This window comes from Megascapheus bottae, chromosome 25 (genome assembly GCF_031878675.1).
Source record: "Megascapheus bottae isolate mThoBot1 chromosome 25, mThoBot2.hap1, whole genome shotgun sequence".
In the NCBI taxonomy this organism is placed as follows: domain Eukaryota; kingdom Metazoa; phylum Chordata; class Mammalia; order Rodentia; family Geomyidae; genus Megascapheus; species Megascapheus bottae.
Window position 1 is genome coordinate 21248563 of NC_143533.1, and position 25315 is coordinate 21273877.

Below are 25315 nucleotides of genomic sequence, written 5' to 3' on the forward strand. Positions count from 1 at the left end.
GGAAATAAAAAATCTGAACACAAAGAAATGAGAAATTAAGGACTTTGAGGAAATAACTGTGGGCCTGGTCGATCTAAATATAGATTGTGATCCTATGTGGCTTCTAAGATCTGAAAATTAAAAATGGTAGCTCCCAGACACATTTCAGAAGCTCCAGTTTCATGTACTAGACAATGCAGGTTACAGAACACTTTCATAACTGCAGAAAACTCCACTGGAATGAAGTCTAGAGAGCCTTTGATTTTTTCCATTCCATGGAGAATAAAGACAGTTTAAAGGGGGCTTATTTATTGTCACTGCTCCAAATGTACAAAAAAAATTAGAAAATAACCCCCCAACTTAACCTCCCCACAACATTCTCCCCAACACAAATAATTTTCCCCTAAACCACAAACATAAACTGGTCCTGGTTGTTCCATAAACAGTGCAGCTAGGAAACAGCTTAGAGAAAATTTAACAGGAGTCAGATTACATCCACTGTGTCCCCTCAGCGGCAAGAGGCAATAATCCCATATGGTTCCCAGTCCTCCCCAATGGTTTTCCCATCTCTGGTAGAAGAGTCCTTTTACAAAGTGGTAGGTTTGGCTGCTGCTTTAGAGATCCTCTTGTGCCTTCTTCTTCTTCTTGGGTTTTTCTTCTTGAATTATAGGTGGGTTTGTAGCTTCTCGCTGTAGATAGCTAACAAAATCACTTAATTCACGGCCACCCTAAAAACAGAAAGATTACTCAGAAAAGCTAACTTAAAAAAACCTGTTGGGGGCGGGGGGTGGGATGGGGTGGGCTAGGAGCATGGCCTAGTAGTAGAGTGCTTCCCTAGTATGCATGAAGCCCTGGGGTTGATTCCCTAGTACCACATACAAAGAAAAAGCCAGAAATGGTGGTGCTGAGGCTCAAGTGGTAGAGTACTAGCCTTGAGAAAGCCTAAGGAAAATGCTCAGGCCCAGAGTTCAAGCCCCACAACTGGCAAAAACAAACAATAGCAACAAAACCTGAGCCAGGACTGACCAAAACAAAACAAAACACAAACCTGGGGCCAGGAAACTGGCTTATTGGTAGAGTGCTTGCCTAGCATGCATGAAGCCCTGGGTACGATTCCTCCATACCACATACACAGAAAAGGCCAGAAGTGTTGCTGTAGCTCAAGTGGTAGAGCGCTAGCCTTGAGAAAACCCAAGGACAGTGCCCAGACCAAGTTCAAGCCCAGGACTGGCAAAAATGCCTTGAAATTTTTTTCCCCAATGGGAAGACTTTTTTTTTTTTTTTTGGTGGGTCATGGGGCTTCAATTATGGGCACTGTCCCTGAGCTCTTCAGCTCAAAGCTACCACCCTACCCTTGAGCTAAGCCCCACTTCCCGTCTCAAGTCTTTTTGTGCTGGGGCTAGCTTTGAACCTTGATCCTCAGATCTCAGCCTCCGGAGTATCGAGGACTACCGGCATGAGCCACGGCGCCTGGCTTCGATGGGAAGACTTTCTTGGGGGAAGACTTTTTAGTTAGTAAAAGCACATTTAGGAACCACATATACTGACCCCCAAAAGTTGAAACAAATTTCCAGTTAAAACAGATGAGTTAAAGATTGGGATATCTATGTAGGTCTGCCAGCTCATCTGTGTGTTTACTTTGAGCAAAAGGGACAATGTACTTACTTCATATTTCTTTGGACTTAGCTTCTTGTTGGCTGGAGAGAAGTAGATGGTAGGAAAACTGGAGAAAAAAAAGGAGTTTATTAAATATTGATTTCAGAAAAACTATTCTCGTGTGTGTGTGTGTGTGTGTGTGTGTATTTCTCTAGTAACTTTCTAGAATTCTCTTTATGGCTTCCAATCTATTCCATCAGTGGTAAAATGACATCTTAACAAAATTCTGAGTAATGAGAGTTTACAATTCCATGTGGGGTCCCACTGCAAAAAGTCAAGGTATCAGTAACTATTTAATTTATATATGCAGAACCCTAAAAGCATGCCCAGTTCAAAAAAAATTTGCTTCTCAGTAGCTTATAAACTAATTTTTATCCTCATCCCCATTCTCCGTACTGGCACTTAAACTCAGGATTTAGGCACTATCCCTGAGCTCTTTTGCCCGCTCGAGCCCCCTCCCCTTTAAGTTAATTTGTGATTATTTTGAGGCAAAAGTCTCTTGGACTTTTCCTGCCTAGGTTAGCTTTGAACCACAATTCTCAGATCTCATCCTCTTGAGTCACTAGGATTATAGGCTTGAGCTACCCCAATAAATTAAAATTTTTTTGGGGGTCAGTCCTGGGCTTGAACTCAGAGTCTGAGTACTGTTCTTGGGCTTTCTCAAGGCTAGAGGCTCTACCACTTGAGCCTCAGCACCACTTCCAGCTTTTTTCTATGTGTGGTATCAAGGAATTGAACCCAGGTCTTCATGCTTGCTAGGCAAGCATTCTATCACTAGGCCAAACTCCCAGTCGCTATTTTTTTTTGCAAGCACTATAGCATGTAATTGTAGTTCCAAATACTTGCGAGGCTGAGGCCAAGAAATTAATCTGAGCCTAGTTTGAGGATAGTCTAGGCAACATAGTAAACTTCCATTCTTTTTATTTATTTATTTTTACCAGTCCTGGGGCTTGAACTCAGGGCACTTCCAGCCTTTTCTATGTCTGTGGTACTGAAGAATGGAACCCAGGGCTTCATGTATGCTAGGCAAGCACTCCACCACTAGGCCACATTCCTGGCTCCCCCCCACTTTTTTTTTTTGGGGGGGGTGTCAGCTGTAGAGCTTAAACTCAGGGCCTGGGAACCATCCCTGAGCCTCTTTGTGCTCAAGGCTAGCACTCTACACATGAGCCTTGGAGCCGCTTCGGGTTTTGATTGGTTACCTGGAGTTAAGAGTCTCATGGGAACTTTTCTGTCAGGTCTGGCTTTGAACCAAGAGCCTCAAATCTCAGCTAGAATTATAGGAGGGAGCTACTGTCACCTAGCTAAGAACCTCCAAAACAAACAAACCTTTAACTTTTACTTACCCTCTGACTTCATATGGAGTAGGCACATCATTGGCTGTGGCATCCATTTTGGCTATGACAATATTTGGGTCTTTGCTGAGCTGTTAATAAAAAGATAAGACCATTTAAAATTTTTTCCAAATTTCAGTGGCTTAGGTTCTTAAATAATTTAAGTTGATGCTTACATGAGAAAAGTGGAAAAGTGGTACTGTTCACATAACATTACCTTCAAATTTGTTGGCATGGTAAGACATTACAAGGAATTACAAAGACCAAGTAACACATGGAGTTTAGAAGCATATATATGTATTCAAATATTCAGACACTAATACATATACATATACGGCTTGAACTCAGGGCCTTGAGCTTTTAGTCAGGGTTTGTTTTTTTTTTTTGGGGGGGGGTAGGCAGTCTGGGGCTTGAACTCTGGACCTGGGCTCTCTCCCTGTCTTTTTGCTCAAGACTAGCACTCTTTTTCTTTTTTTTTTTTTAAATTTATTTATTTATTTTTTGTTGTTGTTGTTGCTGCCAGTCTTGGGCTTGGGCTCAGGGCCTGAGCACTGTCCTTGGACTTTCTCAAGGCTAGAGCTCTACCACTTGAGCCTCAGCACCACTTCCGGCTTTTTTCTATGTATGTGGTACTGAGGAATCGAACCCGGGGCTTCGTGCATGCTAGGCAAGCACTTTAACCACTAGGCCAAACTCCCGGCCCCACACCTCAGCTTTCTGAGTAGCTAATTCATAGGTATGTTACTTATTGCCAGTCTTGGGACTTGAACTCAGGGCTTGGGCACTATACCACTTGAGCCACAGAACCACTGAACCACTTCCAGCTTTTTCTGTGTATGTGGTACTAAGGAATGGAACCTAGGGTTTTGTGCATGTTAAGGGAGTACTCTACCTGTAGGCCATGCTCCAGGTCCCTGCTTCTAGACTTTTTTCTTCTTGGCCAGTCCTGGGGCTTGAACTCAGGGCCTTGGTACTGCCCTTGGGCTTTCTTAAGGCTAACGCTCGGCCACTTAAGCCACAGGGCCACTTTAGGCTTTTTCTGTGTATGTGGTTCCAGGAAATTGTACCCAGGGCTTTGTGCATACGAGGTGAGCACACCACCACTAGGCCATGTCCTCAGCCCCGTCCTAGATTTTTTTTTTTTGCCAGTCCTGGGCTTGAGCTCAGGGCATGAACCCTGTTCTTGGAATTTCTCAAGGCTAGAGCTCTACCACTTGAGCCTCAGCACCACTTCCGGCTTTTTTCTATGCATGTGGTACCGAGGAATTGAAACCAGGTCTTCGTGCATGCTAGGCAAGCACTTTACCACTAGGCCAAACTCCCGGCCCCAGTGTCCTAGATATTTTTAATCATAATCTAAATTCAGTCTGAGGAGAGGAAAACTGGGTATTTGAAGCACTGCATAGGCTTTAGACACTAGGGGGCAGCCAAGAGAAAGCAAGGGGGAAAAGAAAAAACATAGTACTTGGAAAATAGGGCAACAAATTAGTCAAATGCTAAGTATATAAAGTTCCAGCTCAAATTTTATATTCAAAACAAGAGTTTAGATTTACCTTCTCCCCCAGTTCTTTATACTTGGGCTCCAGATTTTTACAGTGACCACACCAAGGGGCGTAAAATTCAATGAGCACATCTTTATCTTCATTATTCACTATTTCATCAAAATTCTCTGCTACCACCACCTGGAAAAAACAGAAGATCTCACTGTAAGGCAAGATGAAGATAAATTCACAAGGTAATTTTTGTTATGTATTACATATTACCATGGAAAGCCACAGAAACCCAAATTCACAGACCCAAATTAAAGATGTTGCCATTCCTCATTAACTGTTTATTATCAGCTGTCAAATCATGTCCAGGAAGTCACAAAAAGTAAAAGTACTACCTAACTTCCTTAAAATTTTTGGAAAGCAACAATATTATTTTATTTTATTTTCTGGTTGGTTGTGGAGCTTGAACTCAAGGCCTTGGCACTGTCCTTGAGCTTTTTCCGTCAAGGCTAGCACTTTGCCATTTGGAGTCTTAACATCACTTCCAGTTTTCTGGTGGTTAGAGATAAGAATTGGCACTGAACTACAATCCTCAGATCTCAGTCACCCAAATACCTAAAATTGTAGATATGAGCCACCTAGCAACTGATAGTTGTTTTAATGATTGGCTTTATCTCCAAAGTGTAATGTAGACCAGATATAAATCCCACTAGAAAACTCCTTTCAGGGTTTTATATCTATGCCTCTAAAAGCATTCTTAAAAGCTGACCTATTTATTTTTATTTTTGCCAGTCCTGGGGCTTGAACTAAGGGCCTGAGCACTGACCTTGGGTTTTCTCAAGGCTAGAGCTCTACCACTTGTGCCACAGCACCACTTCTGGCTTTTCTATGTGTGTGGAATTGAACCCAGGGCCTCATGCATGCTAGGCAAGCACTCTACTAGTAGGCCAAACTCCCAGCCACACAACATTTACTTAGCAGCCAGGGAGACAAGGGTTAAAAAGAAAAAAAGATGGCCAATAGGATCTTAATTAGAGCAAGCATCGTTAGAATAAAAGAAACAAGGCCAATGCTGATAGGCTTTGAGAGGCTGTGAGCTGCGCACCTTCACAGGACCATCATTGCTCTCTGGAATAGGCTCAGACTTGAGGTATCTCTTCAGACTGCCATCGAAGTAATCCTGCAGGAATCGCTCAAGAGCCTTGCCATCGCGCCTATAAGTGGTAAGACAGAATCAGGTTTGTGAACTCCTACCGCAGAGGATTAAAACCAATTTCTCTGATTAGTTGCTACTTTGTTTGTACTGGCTTTGAACTATGATCCACAAAGTCTCAGCCTCCTGAGTAAGACTACAGGCTTTAGCCATCAGCACTGAGTGAAACAAAAGGACTCATAGCTGGGTACCAATAATCTGGATCTGACACTCCAGGTTTGAAGCCATTCCTGACAGGAAAGTCTGTGAGAGTCTTATCTCCAATTAAACACAAAAAGCTAGATGTCAAGTGGCAAAGTGCTAGCCTGGAACAAAAAAAACTGAGAAATAGGGCCAAGGCCCTGAGTTCAAGCCCTAAGAACAGCTCTCAACAGCCACCCCCCCCCCAAAAAAAAGAAAAAAAAATAGGATGGCCCCCACTCCTATTTTCCCTGATTTAGAGATTATTTTCCCAATTCCCAGGTGGTTTTCCAAGAGGAAAACCATTTGGCAGAGAAGAGAAGAGGTTGGTTTGAAATAACCCCAATCTCAAAAAAGGCCATCATGCACAGTCAGGCACTAATGCCCGCAGTCTTGTAATCCTAGATACTCAGCTGAGCTCTTAGGATCATGATTTGAAGCTAGCCAGGACAGGAAAGTCAATTGGAGTCTTATCTCAAATAAATTACCAGAAATTTGGAAGTTGAGTTCTGGCTCAAATGGTAAAGAGATAGCTTGAGCAAAAGAAGCTCAGGGACAGTGCCCAGGCCAGGTTCAAACTGTAATACTAGCAAAAATTAAAAAAAAAAAAAAAAAAGCCATCCAATCTTCTCAACTATTCTAATAGAGTAGAATCATGCAAGAGTCCCAGGGGCCATGAATGTGGCCTAGTGGTAGAGTATCTGCCTAGCATACACAGAAAGCCAGAAGTGGTGCTCTGGCTCAAGTGGTAGAGAAATAGTTTTAAAAAAAGCTTAAGGACAGTGCCCAGGTCCTGAGTTCAAGCCCAGTATTGGCAAAAAATGAATTCCAAGCTACTATTCTTTTGTTAGTTTGTAGAAATCAAGGGCCATAATCCTCTCTAACCAAACTTAGAAGAAAAAATGATAATCACAGGCACTAACTAGAATATCTATCTATATTCTATTTCCAAAGTTTTCTTTACAAATTCTCTCTAGGGTAAAAGGTCTTTCCTCAGAGTGGAAATCTAATCCCATGTTAAATAGTAACTCACGAGAACTCCTCCTGCATGACAAACTTCTCTCCTTTAGCAGTTCTGATGGCAACAACAGGAATCTCTCCAGTAGTGCTTTCCAAGCCAAAATCAGACAGTTCATGGCTGAAAGTTTTACGGCTGGCTACAGCAAAGTTGAGCTTGTGGCCAGCATCAAGGAATTTCTTTGCCACCATCATCACTCTGTGAATAACAAGAGGTATTATTCGTAACAAAATGATTCAGGATAATAAAGTATTTCTGAAAGTACTTTTAACCAAGAAGCATGGGCTAGAAATGTGGCTTAATGGTAGAGTGCTTGCCTAGCATGCATGAAGTCCTACATTCAATTTCTCACTTCCATACACACAGAAAAAGCAGAAGTGACAATATGGCTCAAGTGGTAGAGTGCTAGCATTGTGCAAAGGAAGCTCAGGGACAGTGCCCAGGCCCTGAGTTCAAGCCACAGGGCTAGTAAAAAAAAAAAAAAAAAAAAAAAAAAAGAAGAAGCAGAAGGCTAGAACACAAAGATTAAGTCCTAAATCTTGCTACCCTCTAGAATCAATCTGAGCTCGTGTTCCTTGGCATTGACAAGGGATCACGTGCCAGATTGGTGTTAATTAATCAAAAGGTTCATTCCCACCTAATCTTGCTATATTATAAAACTAGACTGAAAAGCAAATTTTTTTTAAATTTTTTATTGTAATTAGTAAAAGGGTTATATATTTGCCAGATAGAAGGTGCATTAATTCACATACATTGATACCCTTTCACATGTCTTGGTACCCATTACCCTCCCCCCCACCCTGAAAAGCAAATTTATAAAGGTAATGCATTAGAATCTCACTGTCCAACTAGAAGTTTCTAATCCTACAAAATTTACTTGGCCTCACAGTTTCACCAGCTTTTGGGGCAATATTCCCATTCTTGCCACTTTTAGATCACACATGGCAGAAACAAGATAAGTAGAGAAACTGTTTCTGGGTAAATTTGTCCAAAAATTCATTACCTGTTTCTCCAGTAGTTAGAACCTTTAGCATTCTTTTCATAGTCTACATCATAGTAAGCCATAAGTAAGTCCTTGCCCTGTATCAAATCTTTATTTTCTTCTGTCATGTGCGGGCAGATTCCAAAACTGAAATGAAATAATTTGTTATTAACTTTGGCAACTTACAGCTGCATTATACAATGATCACAAGTTAAGACGGCAGTTACAGAATTTTCAACATGCTATTAATCAAAATGCATTGTACTCATAGACTAACATGAAGAACGGTGATCTCTTTACATAACAAAAGGTAATGAAAATATAATTAAAAAAGACTTAGGCCTTATGCTGCACTATATCTTACAGGACTATGGAAGAGTTCTAGGACCTACCCATTATTGCTTTAATATAGACTAACATGATTAAATTATTTTAATTCCTTCAACAGGTGTTAAGCCAAGTCACAGCCCAGCTTAATAACTGAGATAAATATTATGAAACAAAGACCTCTCAGACAAGATATAAAGAATACTCACATGTTTTCCTGGATAAACTTTTTAATCTTTCCACTAGTCATTTTCTGTTCAGCATATGCCACAGTTTTATCTTCAAACTTGTTAGTAAGATGTGAAGGACGAAATAAGGTGATACCCCTTCAAAACAAAACAAAACAAAAAGAAGTCTCACTAGACAGACAACAAATTGTCCAATATTTCTCATTTAAAACAGGGACATGAGCCAGGTGCTGGTGGCTCATGAATATAATCCTAGCTACTTAGGAAGCTGAGATCTGAAGATCCATGTCCAAAGCCAGCAATAGAGTCCATGAGATTCTTATTTCCAATTAACCACTAAAAAGCCAGAAGTGACTAAAATGATAAAGTCTAAAAAGCTCAGGGGTAGAGCCAGTCCCTGAATTTAAACCCTAGGACCAGCAGACACACATAGTTAAGTGCAAAAATTCATTTTGGGGCTGGGAGCATGGCCTAGTGGTACAGTGCTTGCCTAGCATGCATGAAGCCTTGGGTTCCATTCCGTGGCTCAAGTGGTACAGCGCTAACCTCGAGGAAAAGCCCAAGGACAGTGCTCAGTCTGAGTCCAAGTCCCAGGACTGACAAAAAAAATAAAAAAAAATAATAATTTTTCCAAATCTTAACCTGCTCATACTGGAAGGTCTCTTGCCATTAAAACCTAACCTCTCACCAGGTGCTGGTGGCTCATGCCTATAATCCTAGCTACTCAGGAGGTTGAGATCAGAGGATCACAGTTCAAAGCCAGCTCTTGCACAGTCTTTGAAATTTTTATCTCCAATTAACTTCCAGAAAACCAGAAGTGGAGCTGTGGTTCAAAGTGGAATAGCCAGGCAGGCATGGTGGCTCACACCTGTCATCGTACTCAGGAGGCTGAGATCTGAGGATCAAGGCTCAAAGCCAACACAGGCACTAAAGTCCATGAGACTTTTATTTCCAATTAGCCACAGAAAACCGGAAGTGGTACTGTGGCTCAAAAGGTAGAGCAGTAGCCTTGAGCTCAGGAACAGTGTCTAGGCCCTGAGTTCAAAGCGCATGACCCACTAAAAAAAAAGGCCAGGATTTTGGTAAAGTGCTTGTCTACCATGGTAACACATAAACAGAAAAGCTGGAAGTGGTGCTATGGCTCATGTGGTAGAGCGCTAGCCTTGAGAAAACCCCGGGGACAGTACATACACACACACACACACACACACACACACACACACACACACACACACACACACACACACACACACACACACACACACACACACACACACACACACACACACACACACACACACACACACACACACACACACACACACACACACACACACACACACACGTATAGCACTAGCCAGAACAGTGCCCCAGCCCAGAGTTCAAGCCCTGAGACCAGAGACAGAGAGAGACAGCTAACCTTTCACAAAAGTGAAAATCTGAATTTTACTGGAAATACAATAGGGAACCATTCATTGGATAGACTTACAAGGGAAAAATATTTACATTTCTCAGAGATATCCTTAGATGTTAAGTGAGAAATGAATCAAAGGAGAGCATTATTTGCCAGGTGTCAGTGGCTCACGCCTATAATCCTAGCTACTCAGGATGCTGAGATCTGAGGAGTACCGTGTGAGGCCAGCCTACATAGGAAATTCCATGGAACATTCTAACACCATTGTTGTCTATAAAAATGTATGCTTCCTCCCCAAGCGGTCTGTCTCACTACATATCCTAGGCTAGACTTGAACTTGCAATCTTCTAAGCCTCTGAGTGCTAGAATTATAGGCATGTATTATCATATATAAATATATAATAAAAACCTCACTTGTAAGAGTCTCTTCCCCTATGAAACTTCCTTAGTGTTTCCAACACATTTTTATCTTAGCATGTAGTATATGCTTACATTTAAATTTTTGCATGGATTTCTCAACTAGATACATTCACAGACAATAGTACTTTTTAGCACTAGATTAATCCTTACAGAACTCAGTAAGTGTTTTGGAAACAAAACACATAAAAGCCAGTTTACACAGTAGCAGAGCTTTACAAGGTCATTCCACTGAAGCACTTACTCTCCATTATCATCATACTGCTTCACCAGAGACTCAACATTGGTATGTGCAAACCGGAAGTTATCTCTTAAGTTGCTGGCCGTTTTTAAGAATTCAGAGTGTGCTTCACTGAATAAATCCCTGAAAAAACCTATAAAGAAAAATGTCAAAGACAAAGAATAAGCAGAAAGGGCTGATATTCTTCCATTTTTCAAGGCTTTAATTATATTATAGATAATATATCTATTGATTTATAGATACAATAGATTTGCTTTTCTACACCAGCTTTGGAAATTTGACACAGTATAACACTTTATAATACTTTTTTCCAGTCTAAAGAAACATTGCTTAAGAATCAGGGGAAAGGATTTGTCAGAGCTCAAGTCTGAGAAAACGGCTAACCTCAGTGTGTTTCAGGAATTCTTGAGCCACCACACCACTTCTGGCCTTTTCTGATAATGTAATACTGAAGAATCATACCCAGAGCTTCCTGCACGCAAGGCAAGCGCTCTCTCTCACTAAGCCACATTCCCAGCCCCATCCTGATACATTTTAAATGCATCACATTTAAAAGCACAACAGCAAGAGAGATCTTCTGTTTAGAGATCTCTACTTTTAGCATACATTCCTGCTATGAGATGCAGCAAGGGATCCTCACTGAAACGAAGTAGATACATGCTTCTGAACTTTCAAATTATGAGTTAAATAAACTCCTTTATAAATTACCCAGCCTCAGGTTATTTTGCTAAAGCAATAAGAATCAGATTGATACAACTCCAGAAAGCTAATGTGAATATAAAAATATCACAAAGTCGGGACAGGGAATTTGGTAGAGTGCTTGCTTGCATGCATGAAGACTAGAGTTTGATTCCTCAGTATCAAATGTATACAAAAAGCCAGAAATGGTACTGTGGTAGAGCTCCTGCTTGCGAAAGCCCAAGGACAGTGCTCAGGCTCTGAGTTCAAGCAGGAGGATTGGCAATCAATCAATAAATAAACAACTCTTGTTTTCAGTTGTAACTATCATGCCTTTAGAAGAGGTGGAACCAGGTGTGATGTTATATATCTAGAACACCTGACACATCCTATTCTAGTTCTTTAAAGTTAAGACCTTCATATCACTAAGAACATAACCTTCTCAAATTGCCATTCTTTCTCAAAAGAATGCTGGTCCAATTTTTTTTTTTTTTTTTGCCAGTCCTGGGCTTGAGCTCAGGGCCTGAGCAATGTCCTTGGACTTTCTCTTTCTCAAGGCTAGAGCTCTACCACTTGAGCCTCAGCACCACTTCTGGCTTTTTTTTCCCTATGTATGTGGTACCAAGGAATCAAACCCAGGTCTTCATGCATGCTAGACAAGCACTTTAACCACTAGACCAAACTCCTGGCCCAATGCTGGTCCAATTCTATCAGTTGTCTTTTAAACTAGCTCAAGATTCCTAACCACTCTATCTTTGTGGTTTCTTAGATATGAAGTTAAAAAAAAAAATATGCAGGGGTTTGGAGTTTGGCCTCGTGGTAGAGTGCTTGCCCAGCATGCATGAAGATTCCTCAGTACCATACACATAGAAAAAAGCCAGAAGTGCTGTGGCTCAAAGGGTATGGCTCTCGTCTTGAGAAAACCCAAGGACAGTGCTCACGCCCTAAGCTCAAACCCAGGACTGGCAAAAAAAAAAAAAAGCAAATTTGATAACTTGGTGACAGAATTAAATATTTGCTACTTACCCACCACAGAGGCATCTTTTTCACTAATGAACTTCTTAAATTCTTCCTCAGTCCTGAGAGGAACTGATGCTGGTCCCGCTTGCTTCTTCAAGTGGCTGACAATTCCATCTTAGAAGACAAAAGTTACAGTATACAATTTATCATTCTTTTTGTTGGTGGTGGTGGTGGTTGTGAGGCTTGAACTCAGGGCCTTGGTCACTGACTCTGATCTTTTGTGCAAGGCTAGCACTCTACCACATTGAGCCACAGTGCTACTTCTGGCTTTCTAGAGATAAGCATCTCTAGAACTTTCCTGTCCTGGCTAGCTTTGAATCTCAAGCCTTAGGTCACAGCTTCCTGAAATAGCTAGGATTTAGGTGTAAGCCACTAGCACTTGTACACTTTATCATTCTTGAAAAGATATTTACATGATTCAAAATTCAAAGAACACAAAGGATAAGGATATACATTTAAATTTTCTTCCTATTTTATAGTGCTACGGCTCAGTGGTAGAGCTCTAATCTTGGGAAAGCCCAAGGACAGTGCTCAGTCCCTGAATTCAAGCCCTAGGACTTGCAAAATAAATAAATAATAATAGTAAAAAGCTCAGTACCCAAGCCCTTGACACATAGCCCCAAGACTGGAAAATAAATAAATAAAAATAAATAAAAAAAACTATTATAGAAGACCAAGCATTGAGTGGCTCATCTTGTAATCCTAGCTACTTAGGAAGGTAAGATCTGAGGATCACAGTTTGAAGCCAGCCCAGGCAATTAAGTCCCTGAGCCTCGCATCTCCAATTAATTACAGAAAAAGCTGGAAGTGGCACTGTGGCTCAAGTGGTAGAGCACTAGCCCTTGAGCCAAAGGAGTTCAGAGACAGTTCCCAGACTCAGAGTTCAAGCGCCAGGACTGCGCGAGGGGTTGGGGGTAGGAGGGACAACTGTTTCAGATGTTACAAACTACCTGGATTCACAGACATACAACTCAAGACTGACACTTTAATATTTGAGCCACAACCCCACTTCTGCCCCCCTACCCCTTTCGGTGTTTAACTGAGTCTCATAGACTTTCTTACTCAGTCTGGCTTCAAATCTCAATCCCTGGACCTTAGCCTCCCCAAAAGTTAGGAATACAGATGTTAGCCACTGACATTCAGCTTGTTTCACCATTATCAAATATCTGGCACAGAGAAGGTATTCAATTAGAGAAGGTATTCAATAATTTTGTTGTTGTTAGCTGTGGAACTTGGAACTCTTGGCCTGGATGCTGTCCCTAAGCTCTTCAGTTCAAGGCTACTGCCATACCCCTTGAGCCTCAGTGCCACTTCCTAAAGGTTTTTTGTTTGTTTCAATTTTTTGCCATTCTTGGGGCTTGCACTCAGGGCCTGGGCACTGTCCTTGGACACTTTTGCTCAAGACTATGACTCTGCCACTTAAGCCATAACACCACTTCCGGCTTTTTCAATAATGTTAAATGAAGAAATACATAAGCTCATATCAATTTCAAAGTATTTTCCATATTACTCACATAACCTTTTCATTCATAAATGTTTCTGTTAGCTGCCAAATTGACCTCTTAAGAGTAGGAATTTTTTGGGGGGATCGGTCATGGGACTTGAACCACCCTACCTCTTGAGCCACAGCACCAATTCTGGTTTTCTGGTGGTTAATTGGAGATATTCTCACTGACTTCAGTGCCCAGGTTGGCTCTGAACCATGTTCCACTGATCTCAGCCTCCTGAGTAGCTAGGATTACAGGCATGAGCCACCACACCCAGGACATTTTTATGTTTTTGTAATCAAAAACAAAGGAGGATCAAAGTCCAGGTCAGCCCAGGCTGACGCGAAACCTTGTCTAAACAACTAGAAACAAAGGCCTGCTACAGGTACCCCAGTACTGCCCACCCACCCTCCAACAATGAAATTTAACATAGATAGTTGCAGGCCAGATGGGGTTAAATAGTGAAATGGAAAATAATGAAATGGAAAAATAAGAATTTCAGTTTACAGAATGTAATCCAGAATCCTTACCAGCAGTCCGAGGCCCATCATAAGCACCTGCTTCTTCACCATCTCTAAATATCTTCAGGGTTGGATATCCACTGACTCCATACTTATTGCAAGTGTTTGTGTTGGCAGTACAATCAACCTATAGATCAAAAGTCCACAGAAATCATTTTGTTATCAAGATCCATGCTGCAAATTCTACCTATACTCCTAAAATAATTGCCTCAGAATTTAATTTGTCCTTGGAGTTTCTACTGTTTAAAGCACTAGTCTCTACCGGTTTTTTGGTTTTCAGAACACATGAAAAGTGGGACAGGAGTGTGGCTTAGTGGTAGGGTGTTTGCTTAGCATGCATGAATCCTTGGTTCAATTCCTCAGTACCACAGGCATAGATAAAAGGAGAAGTGGTGCTGTGGCTCAAGTGGTAAGAGTGCTGGCCTTGAGCAAAAAGAAGCTCAGAGACTGTGCCCAGGCCTTGATTTCAAGCCCCAGGACTGGCAAAAACAATAACAAAAGCAATGTCTAATGGCTGGGAACGTAGCCTAGTGGTTGCCTAGCATGCACGAAGCCCTAGATTCAACTCTTTGGTACCATAGTCAGAAAAATCCAAAAGTGGTGCTGTGGCTCAAGTGGCAGAGCACTAGCCTTGTGCAAAAGTGTCCAGGGACAGTACTCAGGCCCTGAGTTCAAGCCCTAGGCCTGGCAAAAAACAAAAAACAAAACAAAACAAAAAAAGAATGTCTAATGAGTAACACTGTTCCATTTGTTCATCCTTTGTCCCTCCTTTTCTTTCCCAAAGATAAATGAACAAACAAGACAAAAAGAAAGTAACACTCTACTGGTAATCCGTACTCCCAGCCCCATCCAATTCTTAAAATATTTTAATGAACAATGAGATGTATTTCTGTGTGTGCACGTGTGTGTTAACTCATGGACTTGAAATGTACTACCTCAGCCATACCCCCCTTTCAATTTTTTGGGTGGTTAATTGGCTAAAAGTGTGATGGACTTTCCTGAAAGCCTAGCTTCAAACTATGATCTTCAGATTTCAGCTTCCTGAACAGCTACGATTACTGGCATCAACCACCAGTACCTGGCAATTTCATTAGTTTTAATATTCTGTAATTATAAGTAAATGCCAACATTTAGGGGTACATTTCTCCAGAAACTATCTTCACTGTTCTCAGCACTTAAGAACAGCATAAATGAATGTTAATCTTATAGCTTACTCTGTAGAATACTTCATGTTCTTTACTGGCTGAGTAGCTCTGCACTCACCTTTGCTAATGGGACTACTCCTTTTAATCTGGTAGCTGCAGCTTCATACTCAGGGGCAAGTCTCTTGCAGTGTCCACACCTATATAAACAGAAAGCCAAATTCTTAGGATAACTCTAGAACTCTGTCTCTAGGGAAAAAATATCAAATTGAGTTATATGCCCATTACCCCATTCCTTCCTCCCTCCCACCCCACCCCCCTTTTTTTGTCAGTCATGGGGCTTGAATTCTGGTCCTGTGTGCTGTCCTTGAGCTCTTCAGCCCAAGATTACCACCCTGCCCCTGGGCCTGGGCATTGCCCCTGAGCTCTTCAGCTCAAAGTTATTATCCTACCCCTAGAGCCACAGCCTCACTTTCCCATTTTCTAGTGGTTAACTGGAGACAAGTCTCATCTTCTTTAGGGACTGCGATCCTCAGATCTCAGCCTCTGGAGAAGCTAGGATTAGAGGTGTGAGCCACTGCACCCAGTCCCCCCCCCCACCCTGTTTTGGGCTGGTTCTAGGGATTGAACTCAAGGCTAGAGCTCTACCACTTGAACCACAGCTCTACTTCCAAGCTGTTTTTGGTAGTTAATTGGACACAAAGAGTCTTATGGACTTTGCTGCCCATGATGGCTTTTAATTGTGATCCTCAGATCTCAGCCTCCTAACTAGGTAGTATTACAGGTGTAAGTTTTTTCTTTGCCAGTCCTGACTTGAACTCAGGTCCTAAGCACTGTCCTTGGGCTTTCTCAAGGCTAGAGCTCTACCACTTGAACCACAGCACCACTTCCGGCTTTTTCTATGTATAGTCTTTGTATAGGCAAGCACTCAATCACAAGGCCAAACTCCCAGCACCCCCCAAACTTTTTTCAAGTCAGCTGTGGGGCTTGAACTCAGGGCCTAGGCATTATCTCTGATCTCTTTTCCTCAAGGCTAGTGCTCTACCACTTTTAGCCACAGCATTATTTCAGTGTTCTAGTGGTTAACTGGAGATACAGTCTCATGGACTTTCCTGCCTGGGCTGGCTTTGAGCCATAATCCTCAGATCTCATCCTTCTGAGTAGCTAGGATTACAAGCATGAGCTACCAACACCCAGCTTGCCACCTTTTCTAGATAAAGTTTGGCCTTTAATTTGTGATCCTCCTGTCTCCACCTCTTAAATGCTAGGGTGTGCATCATCAAGCCCATCTCCCAGCTCTATTAGGTTTTGAGATAAGACTGAAGTTGCCTAGGCTGGCTTCAAACATGCAAAACTTGAAATTGCCTCACCCCCCCTAAGTAACTAGAATAACAGACATGCATCACACCTGGCTCATACTGACATTTAACTATTCTTTCAAAAAGAAAAATACAACCTAAATAATGTCATTAATGCTAAGTAAACCACAGCTCTCACAACATGAATGTATATTCCACATTAATGAGGGAAAGGGCTCAAGTCCTTCTGAACAATTAATGAGGCTAAAATGAAGAATAAAATATCAGGGCTGGGCCCTGGAGCATAGCCTAATGGTAGAGTGCTCACCAAGCATGCATACATGAAGCCCTGGGTACAATTTCTCGGTACCACATACTCAGAAAAAGCTGGAAATGGTGCTGTGGCTCGTGGCAGAGCTCTAGCCTTGAGCAAAAAGTCTCCAAAGACAGTGCCCAGGCCCTGAGTGCAAGTGCCAGGACAGGCTCAAGCAGTAGCCTTGAGCAAAAAGAAGCTCAGGGACAGTGCCTAGGCCCTAAGTTCAAGCCCCAGGACTGCCACCCCCCCCCCAAAAAAAAGCATAAAGTATCAGTAATTTCATTTCTGGTAGCATTTCATAAGGATGCTTTTCTTTCTTTCTTTCTTTTTTTGTGGGTCATTGGGCTTGAACTCAGCCTGGGCACTGTCCCTGAGCCCTTCAGCTCAAGGCTACTGCTCTACTCTTGAGCCAAGCCCCATTTACCTTTTCCTAGAGGTTAACTGGAAATAAGTCTCATGGACTTCTTAGTGCCTGGGCTGGATTTGAAACTTGATCCTCAGATCTCATCCTCCCGAGTAGCAAAGATTACAGGTATGAGTTAGGGCACCCAGCAAGGGATGCATTTTTTTCGTTAGGAAATTAGGACTCAATATAGTGGTTCATAGAATTATCTGACTGAGAGGAGAGTAGCTTGGTAGTAGAAAGCTTGCCTATCACGTGCAAGGACATAGATTCAATCCCCAACATTGCCAAAATCAAGAAAGATTACAGTCCAGCCAGGCCTGAGCATAAAATGTGACCCTAACTAAAAATAAGCAATGGGGCAGGAGCTATAGCTCAAGTAGTTGAGTCTTTTTGTCTTGCAAGAGCAAGGCCCTTAGTTTAATCCTCAGTATTGCTAAGAACAAGAAAAATACATCAACATCCAGTGCTTTTTTTCTCCCATTTTTCTTTACGGATCTATGGAAGAAATCCTAGCTCAAGGAAGTAACGGAATGAAATATACTCTAGCAGCTTAAAGGAGGCTTTTTCCCCAAACTGAGCTCAACACAACATTAATAGAGTTAAGATGAAAGTCTGATTTTTAGTTACACAGTTCACTTAGCTACAAGAACTAATTAAAAACGCAAACGAGAATACTATTCCCAGAGGGCCAATAGAAGCACCTGCTCCAATACCCAAAAAGTCCAAACAGTCCCAAAGGTGCACTGTACATGCAGCTGAGGGTGTAATATATTCTTTCTCATCAGTGCAGTTAGCATCAGCTGCACATCCTCTTTTCAAAAGCCAATGAATTGCAAAGGGATCACTCTGAGAAGCTTGAGGCGTTCTGTAACCTCCCTACAGACAGAAAAGACACAAGAAAGAAAAGAATAAGGAAGATATATAAACTGATAGATTTCAAAGTCAGTAGTCTCAACTTATTCTTTCAAGTGATGAATGGTTATTAACTTGAAATCATTTAAGACAAGGGACTGCAAGAGTTATAGACTCTAAAGACTTCAGGAGTAAAGTTACCATCAGCTGGGTGTGGTGGCTCATACCCAGTAGGTAATCCTACCTACTCAGGAGGCTGAAATCTTAGGATCGTGGTTCAAAGCCAGCCTGGGACACTAAAGACAGTGAGACTCTTGTCTTCAATTAATCACTAGAAAAGAGGAATTGAGGCTGTGGCTCAGGGGGTAGGGTGGTAGCCTTGAGCTGAAGAGCTCAGGGATAGTGCCCAGGCCCAGAATTCAAGCCTCACAACTGACAAAAAAAAAAAAAAAGAGTTGGAACTAGGCCCTTTAAGAAAAGTTCACAGGGGGCCGGGAATTTGGCCTAGTGGTAGAGTGCTTGTCTAGCATGCATGAAGACCTCAGTACTACATACATAGAAAAAGCCAGAAGTGGTGCTGTGGTTCAAGTGGTAGAGTACTAGCCTTGAAGAAAGGTCAAGGACAATGCTCAGACCCTGAGTTCAAGCCCCAGGACTGGCAAAAAAAAAAAAAAAAAAAAATCCACAAGAAAAGTTCACAAAGAAAAAGTAAGGTGTTTTGGATATAGGAAGTAATACGTGCCTTTAGATATAAAAGAGCTTTTGCTTTCAGGGATAGATGTACATATGTCCATTATGACTACATCAGTCATTTATAGGAAAGGAAAAAGCAGCAGCAAGAACAGAGCAACAGGGGAGGGGGGAGGGAGAGGAAAATGGGGACAAAAACTTGAGAAGGGGTATCAATGTGTGAAGTAATGCTCCTTCTATTGGTGAATGTAACTATAATCCTCCTATTAATTACATTAAAAATATATGGGAAAAAAAGAACAGAGCCACATAGGAGAAAAATTCATATTTCACGGCAGATAATGAAAGATTTCTGCTGACATTTTACCTTTTGGGGGGGGGGGGCGCTACTGGTCATGGGGCTTGAACTCTGGGCCTTAGCGCTGTCCCTGAGCTCTTCTGTTCAAGGCTACTGCTCTACCACTTGGGCCAGTGTCATTTCCGGTATTCTGGTGGTTAACTGGAGATAAAAGTCTCATGGGGATTTCTTTGTCCAAGACTGGCTTCAAACATCAATCCTCAGATCTCGACCTCCTGAATAGCTAGAATTACAGGCTGTGCCCAGCATTTTTACCATCTTTAACCAAGATCTCATGAGGACTAGGCTGGTCTCGACTTGCTCTTTGTTAACTTGTGGTAACCGTCAAGGCTCATGCATCATGCATAACATTTGTCAGCTCTAAACGCACATTAAAAATATTCATGGTTCTGAGGATTGGTGGCTCATGTCTGAAATCCTAGCTAGTGAGGAGGCTGAGATATAGAGGCCTGAGTATAGAGGTTTGAAGCCAGCCTGGGCAGGAAGAAGAATCTTATCCCCAACTAAAGACCTAAAAAGCCACAACTGGAGTTGTGGCAAGAGGGGTAGAATACTAGCCTTGAGCAGAAAAAGATCAGTGACAACACCCAGGCCCTGAGTTCAAGACCCAAACTGCCACCAAAAAAAAAAAAAAAAGAGCCAGAAGCCAGAAGTAGATGGGCTTGTTATTCAAGTGGTAAAGTAGCAACCTTCAGTGAAAACACTAAGCAAGATGAGGCTCAGGACTTTAAGCACCAGTACCGGTGAAAAGGAGGCTAGGGATGCAGCTTAAGAGGCAGAATGGGCAGCTTGTAACCCCTGCCCCATCCCCCCATCCCCCACAATCTGCCTGGCAAATTCCTATGAAATCTGGGAAAGAAAGTAAGTGTGTGTATAAGCCACAAGGCCCACTAAGTCCAGACCAAAAGCCACTGCTGGCCAATGAATGCACGAGTGCTCCAACAGGGCTGGCAGAAACTGCCCTCTTCAACCAGGAATACTAGTTAAATGGACTTTTTAGGGACATTAGAAGTTAGAGATCCATCAAGGTTAACCACAATGTCTTTTACTTACCCCTAGAAAGTAATATTCAGTAAAAGTAACTTGCAAACTAAATCTTGATGTTGAAAAGATAAAAATATTAAATATTGGCCGGGAGTTTGGCCTAGTGGTTAAAGTGCTTGCCTAGCATGCATGAGGACCCGGGTTCGATTCCTCGGTACCACATATATAGAAAAAAGCCGGAAGTGGTGCTGAGGCTCAAGTGGTAGAGCTCTAGCCTTGAGAAAGTCCAAGGACAGTGCTCAGGCCCTGAGCTCAAGCCCAGGACTGGCAAAAAAAAGAAAGAAAAAAAATATTAAATATTTCATTTTATATTATTCACAAACTTTTTTTTTCTTGGCAGTACTGGGTGAAGACAGGCCCTTATATATGCTATGCATACCCTTTTTGTTTGAGGCTATTTTTCAGACAAGGCCTTATACTCTTACCTAGGGCTGGCCTTAAAGCAAGCCTCCTACCAATGTCTTTCACATAGCTGGGGTTCTAGTTATGACCTACCACGCGTGGTGTATTTGTTAAGATCACTCCAAGCCAAGTGCTAGTGGCTCACACCTGCAATCCTAGCTACTCAAGAGGCTGAGATCTGAGAATTTTGATTTGAAGTCAGCCTAGGCAATAAAGTCCATGAGACTATTATCTCCAATTAACCATCAGAAAACCGAAGAGATGTGGTTCAAGTGGCAGAGCACTAGCCTTGAACACAACAGCTTAGGGAAGGACTGGAAATGTAGCTTAGTGGTAGAGTATTTGGCTATTATGCATGAAGTCCTGAGCACTACATAAACAGAAAAAGGCAGAAGTGGCACTGTGGCTCAAAAGGTAGAGTGCTAGCCTTGACGAAAAGAAACTCAGGGACAGTGCCCAGGCCCTGAGTTCAAGCCCCAGGACTGGCAAAGAAAAAAAAAAAAGTCTCACTCCTCTGCCGAGGCTGGCTTCAGGCCACAACCCTCAGATTTAAGCCTCCTGAGTAGTAAAATAGTTATTTTTATTTATCTTTTTGCCAGTCCTGGGCTTTCTCAAGGCTAGAGCTCTACCACTTGAGCCACAGCATCACTTCCAGCCTCTTCTCTGTGTGTGTACTGAGGAATAGAACCCCGGTCTTCGTGCATGCTAGGTAAGCACTCTACCACCAGGCCAAACTCCTAGGCATGATCAAATACTTATTATCACTATTCTAGAAGACAGCTCAGTGCTGGCTCACTGTAGAGCCTAAGGCCAACATTGCTTCAATCCCCAGTATTGTAGAGAGGAAATCTTCCAGATGTTATTTAAGTCTTGCTATTTACAGAGAAAATGACACTACTATCCTTCCAGATATCTAAATGATTAACTTCATAAGAAAGGCAGTAGACTACAAAGAAATATTTACTCTCATTTATAAAATTAAGGAGGTCAGGTACTGGTGGCTCATGCTTGTAATCCATGAGACTGAGATCTGAAGACCCAGGTCTGAAACTAGTCCAGGCAGAAAAGTCCAACAGACTCTTATCTCCAATTAGCCAGCAGGAAGTAGAAGTGTGACTCAAGTGGTAGCTTACCAGCCTTGAGTGACAAAGCTAGAGCATGAGGCTCTTAGTTCAAGTTTCTGCTCCAGCACCAAAGACCACACCCCTCTCCCTCTCCAAAAAAAATGGCATAGGGGCAAAAACCTTAAGAAGAGAAAAACAACTGGGCATGGTGGCTCACAGCAGTAATCCTAGCTACTCAGGAGACTGAGATCTGATGATGGCAGTTCAAAGCCAGCTCAGGCAGTAAAAGTCCCTGAGACTCTTATCTCCAATTAACTACCAGAAAACTGGAAGTAGCACTGTGGCTCAAGGGGTACGATGGTATAACCTTGAGCTGAAGAGCTCAGGGACAATGCCCAGGCCCAGAGTTCAAGCCCCACAACCAACAACAACCAAAAAAAAGAGAGAAAGAGAGAGAGAGAGAAACAATGTGTTAATTTTACTAAAGACTCGAACTGTTCCTAACAAGTATGCCAAGCTAAATCTGCACCAAACAAAAAAGCAGTAGCAAAACATTTCCAGCTAACATATTAATAAAAAATTAATGAGTAGAAATTAAGAACATTATCAACAGGAATCTTCCTTAACTTTAGATTGGTCATTCGGAAAACTGATCTTTCTTGCTGGAATTACAGAGGATGCCCTTATCTTTTAACCAACTGAAAGTAAATACCGTATTAGAAATCCACCCAATTCTTGAAACAGTTTGATGCTTGATGGAATATGTAGGAAAGCATGTGGGTCAATTTAATGTAGAAAAGACCAGCTGGATTTGGTAGTGCAAGCCTGAGGATCACAAAGTTGAGGCTGCTCCAGACCAAAAAAATAAAATGGAGAAAAATAACGTCCTTAAGCCAGGGGCTAGCAGCTAGCACCTGTAATCTAGCTAAGGAAGCTGAGATATAAGGATTACAGTTGGAAACCAGCTGGGTGGGAAAGCCTGTGAGACTCTTAGCTAAAAAGCTATGGCTTTCCGGGCTCAGACGGATGCCAGATGGATGTGGTGACTCATGCCTGTAATCCTAGCTACTCACTTAGGAGGCTGAGATCTGAGGATCAAGGTTCAAAGCCAGCCTGGGCACAAAAGGACTTGACACTCTTATCTCCAATTAACCTCTAGAAAACCGGAAATGGGGCTTGGCTCAAGGGTAGACAGTAGCCTTGAACTGAAGAGCTCAGGGACAGGGCCCAGGTCCTGAGTTCAAGTCCTAGTATAGGTACACCACACAAAATCCTTAGTTGAGTCCTCCCTATCTTCTTCTAGTGCTGGGAAGAAGCACAGGGCCTTGCATAACATCCCTAACCCTTAATTCTGTTTCAAACTAAGTCCAACAAAACACGTTTCTCCAGCAATTCCCGTTTTTTAGTTTTGGGGTTTTTTTTGTTTTTGTTTTTTTGTTTTTGTTTTTTTGCCAGCCTTGGGACTTGAATTCTGGGCCTGGGCACTCTTCCTAAGCTCCTTTTGCTTTGAGCTCTACCACTTGAACTACAACACCATTCCTGGCTTTTTCTGTAATTTATTGGAAATAAGAGTCTTACAGGCCAGAAGTTTGGCCTACTGGTAGAGTGCTTGCCTAGCATGCACAAAGACCCAGGTTTGATTCCTCAGTACCACATATATAGAAAATCTGGAAGTGGTGCTGTGTCTCCAGTGGTAGAGCATCAGCCTTGAGGAAAGCCCAAGGACAATGCTCAGGCCCTGAGTTCAAGCCCAGGACTGGCAAAAAAAAAAAAAAAAAAAAAAAGTTAAGACTTCTGAGCCCAGGCTGGCTTTGAACCATGATCCTCAGATCTAAGCCTCCTGAGTCGCTAGGATTACAGGTGTGAGCTCCAGCACTAGCAATTCCTACTTTAAACTGTTTTATGAACTCTTTAGTCACAGAAGTCCCACTCACTGTCTCCCCCTCAAAGTTAACAGCATGATTATATAACTTGAAAGACTTTCTAAACAAGAACGTGAGTTTCAGAGATGTAGGAAGACTAATGTATAATCATTATTGCCAGTTAACCATAGCAATGCCAGGACACAAAATCTGCTAAAACCTGACTTGCTGTCTTTAGCATATCCTCCTGATTCAGGAAGTCCTTCCCAGGAGCATTTTGCCTGTGACCCTGGACAAGTCAGATGGGCTAGAAGAATGAAACTCAGAGTCAGAAATAAAACAAGATTTTTCTCTAAACTAATATTTTTGAAATCATTTTTAGCTAAGGGTCATTGTGCTAGGAGGGAAAAAATTCAACAATTATCATGATCTAGTGTTAAAATACGTGTGCTGTGGGAGTTTGCACATCATCATCACCACTCAGGCTGTCATGGCCAGAAATCATATTTGCCATACCTTGTGAAGAAAACAGATTTCTATTGTGAAGGAGTTTTGCACTAAGGAGCTCACATTTTGTTAGGTTAGGATATCCTGAGGTGAAGTTATTTCTCTCAACATTGCTTACTTGCTCATGAGAGTGGAGGTGAGAAGTCATTTTCTGGTCATTTTGACGAACTATGACAACCGAGGCGGATTCTGAGGGAATTATTTCTAAGGCATCTAAGGTTTAATATAGACACTGGGGCACTAGCCATGGACAAATAATAATAATCGCCTGCATCAAGAAAAAGCACTCATGACCATTTCAGCAGCTACTGAGATGACCTTGGCTCGAAACCAACTGGCTGTGGGACGCGGGGTGAATGGGGAGGGGGGGAGAAAGAGATGAAGGAATCTGGACGAAAGGAAATACCCTGAGCGTTCCCAGGACCTCCAACACACTCAAGGGTTAACGTTCTTTCCTACTAAGGCTTTCAGGATGGCAGGAATACTCTGAGTCACCTGAAGAACTGAAGATAACACATCGCAGGGTGCCGGGTAGGGTGGGGGCCGAGATGGTGAAACCCTCAGCAAATAGGAAGTGCCGGCAGAGCCTAGAGACCAGGATGTGGCCTTGCGGGAGAGGAGCCCCCGAGGTTTCCTTCCTGGGTTGAGTGTCGCCCCCCACCCCCACCCCCAGGCGGCCACGCACCTCAGGCTCCCCGCGGATGGGGGTGGGGGGGAAGAGTTCAGGCCGTTGGAACAGTGCGGTGGGCTCTGGCGCTGCGTAGGCCCAACCGTTCCCGCGCCCAGCCCGGGGACCCCAGAAGACCCTCCCGGCCCAAGGCTGGAATAGCGGCCTCACCAAGGGGCGAAGAACTCGACGAGCATAAGGCCCGCGGAGCCCGTGTCCGAGACGCGACTCTCGAAGTTGTCGTCGTTGAGTTCCAGCACGTCAGAGGCAGCGGCGCGGCGGGCCTCGGCGAGGAGCAGCGCCACGACCGACAACAGCGCTAGATGGCGGAGGCGCATGGCGGCCAGGCGACCAGAGGAAAGTGGGGGGGGGGGAACGGCCGGAGGGTCGGGGAAGACTAAAATAAAATAAAAAAAGGAAGGTTCCGACGAAGAGGGTTGAGGAAACTACGAAGGTCGGGCCGGGGACCACCAACTCTCTGCCTCGCGCTCCCGCGTCTGGCCCAGGCGGACCTGCAGCCGGACGTCCCAACCCCCTAAACCCGGCTCGGGCCGCAGTGTGG

The 25315-nt window shown here is 42.8% G+C and overlaps 1 protein-coding gene across 1 annotated transcript; it reads right to left on the reverse strand.

The window, feature by feature from the left end:
• Positions 1-266: 266 nt before the first annotated feature.
• Pdia3 (protein disulfide isomerase family A member 3) lies at positions 267-25284 on the reverse strand. Its single transcript, XM_090318474.1, has 13 exons — positions 24925-25284; positions 15409-15487; positions 14155-14272; positions 12144-12251; positions 10443-10572; positions 8389-8505; positions 7874-7999; positions 6886-7068; positions 5565-5673; positions 4523-4651; positions 2982-3061; positions 1645-1702; positions 267-707 (listed from the first exon to the last, which is right to left on the reverse strand). The coding sequence occupies exons 1-13, from the start codon at positions 25089-25091 to the stop codon at positions 594-596; spliced, it is 1518 nt and encodes a 505-aa protein (XP_090174600.1). The 5' UTR covers positions 25092-25284; the 3' UTR covers positions 267-593.
• Between the last annotated feature and the right edge of the window lie 31 nt (positions 25285-25315).

What these genes read in the sequence shown, in the direction of transcription:
- Pdia3 (XM_090318474.1), bottom strand. Translation starts at nt 25,091, where the DNA reads ATGCGCCTCCGCCATCTAGCGCTGTTGTCGGTCGTGGCGCTGCTCCTC. An exon ending in GTCATGCAGGAGGAGTTCTC is followed by an intron (nt 5,674 to 6,885) that starts GTGAGTTACTAT and finishes TACCACTTATAG; the next exon opens with GCGCGATGGCAAGGCTCTTG. An exon ending in GCAATGATGGTCCTGTGAAG is followed by an intron (nt 4,652 to 5,564) that starts GTGCGCAGCTCA and finishes TGTTTTTTCCAG; the next exon opens with GTGGTGGTAGCAGAGAATTT.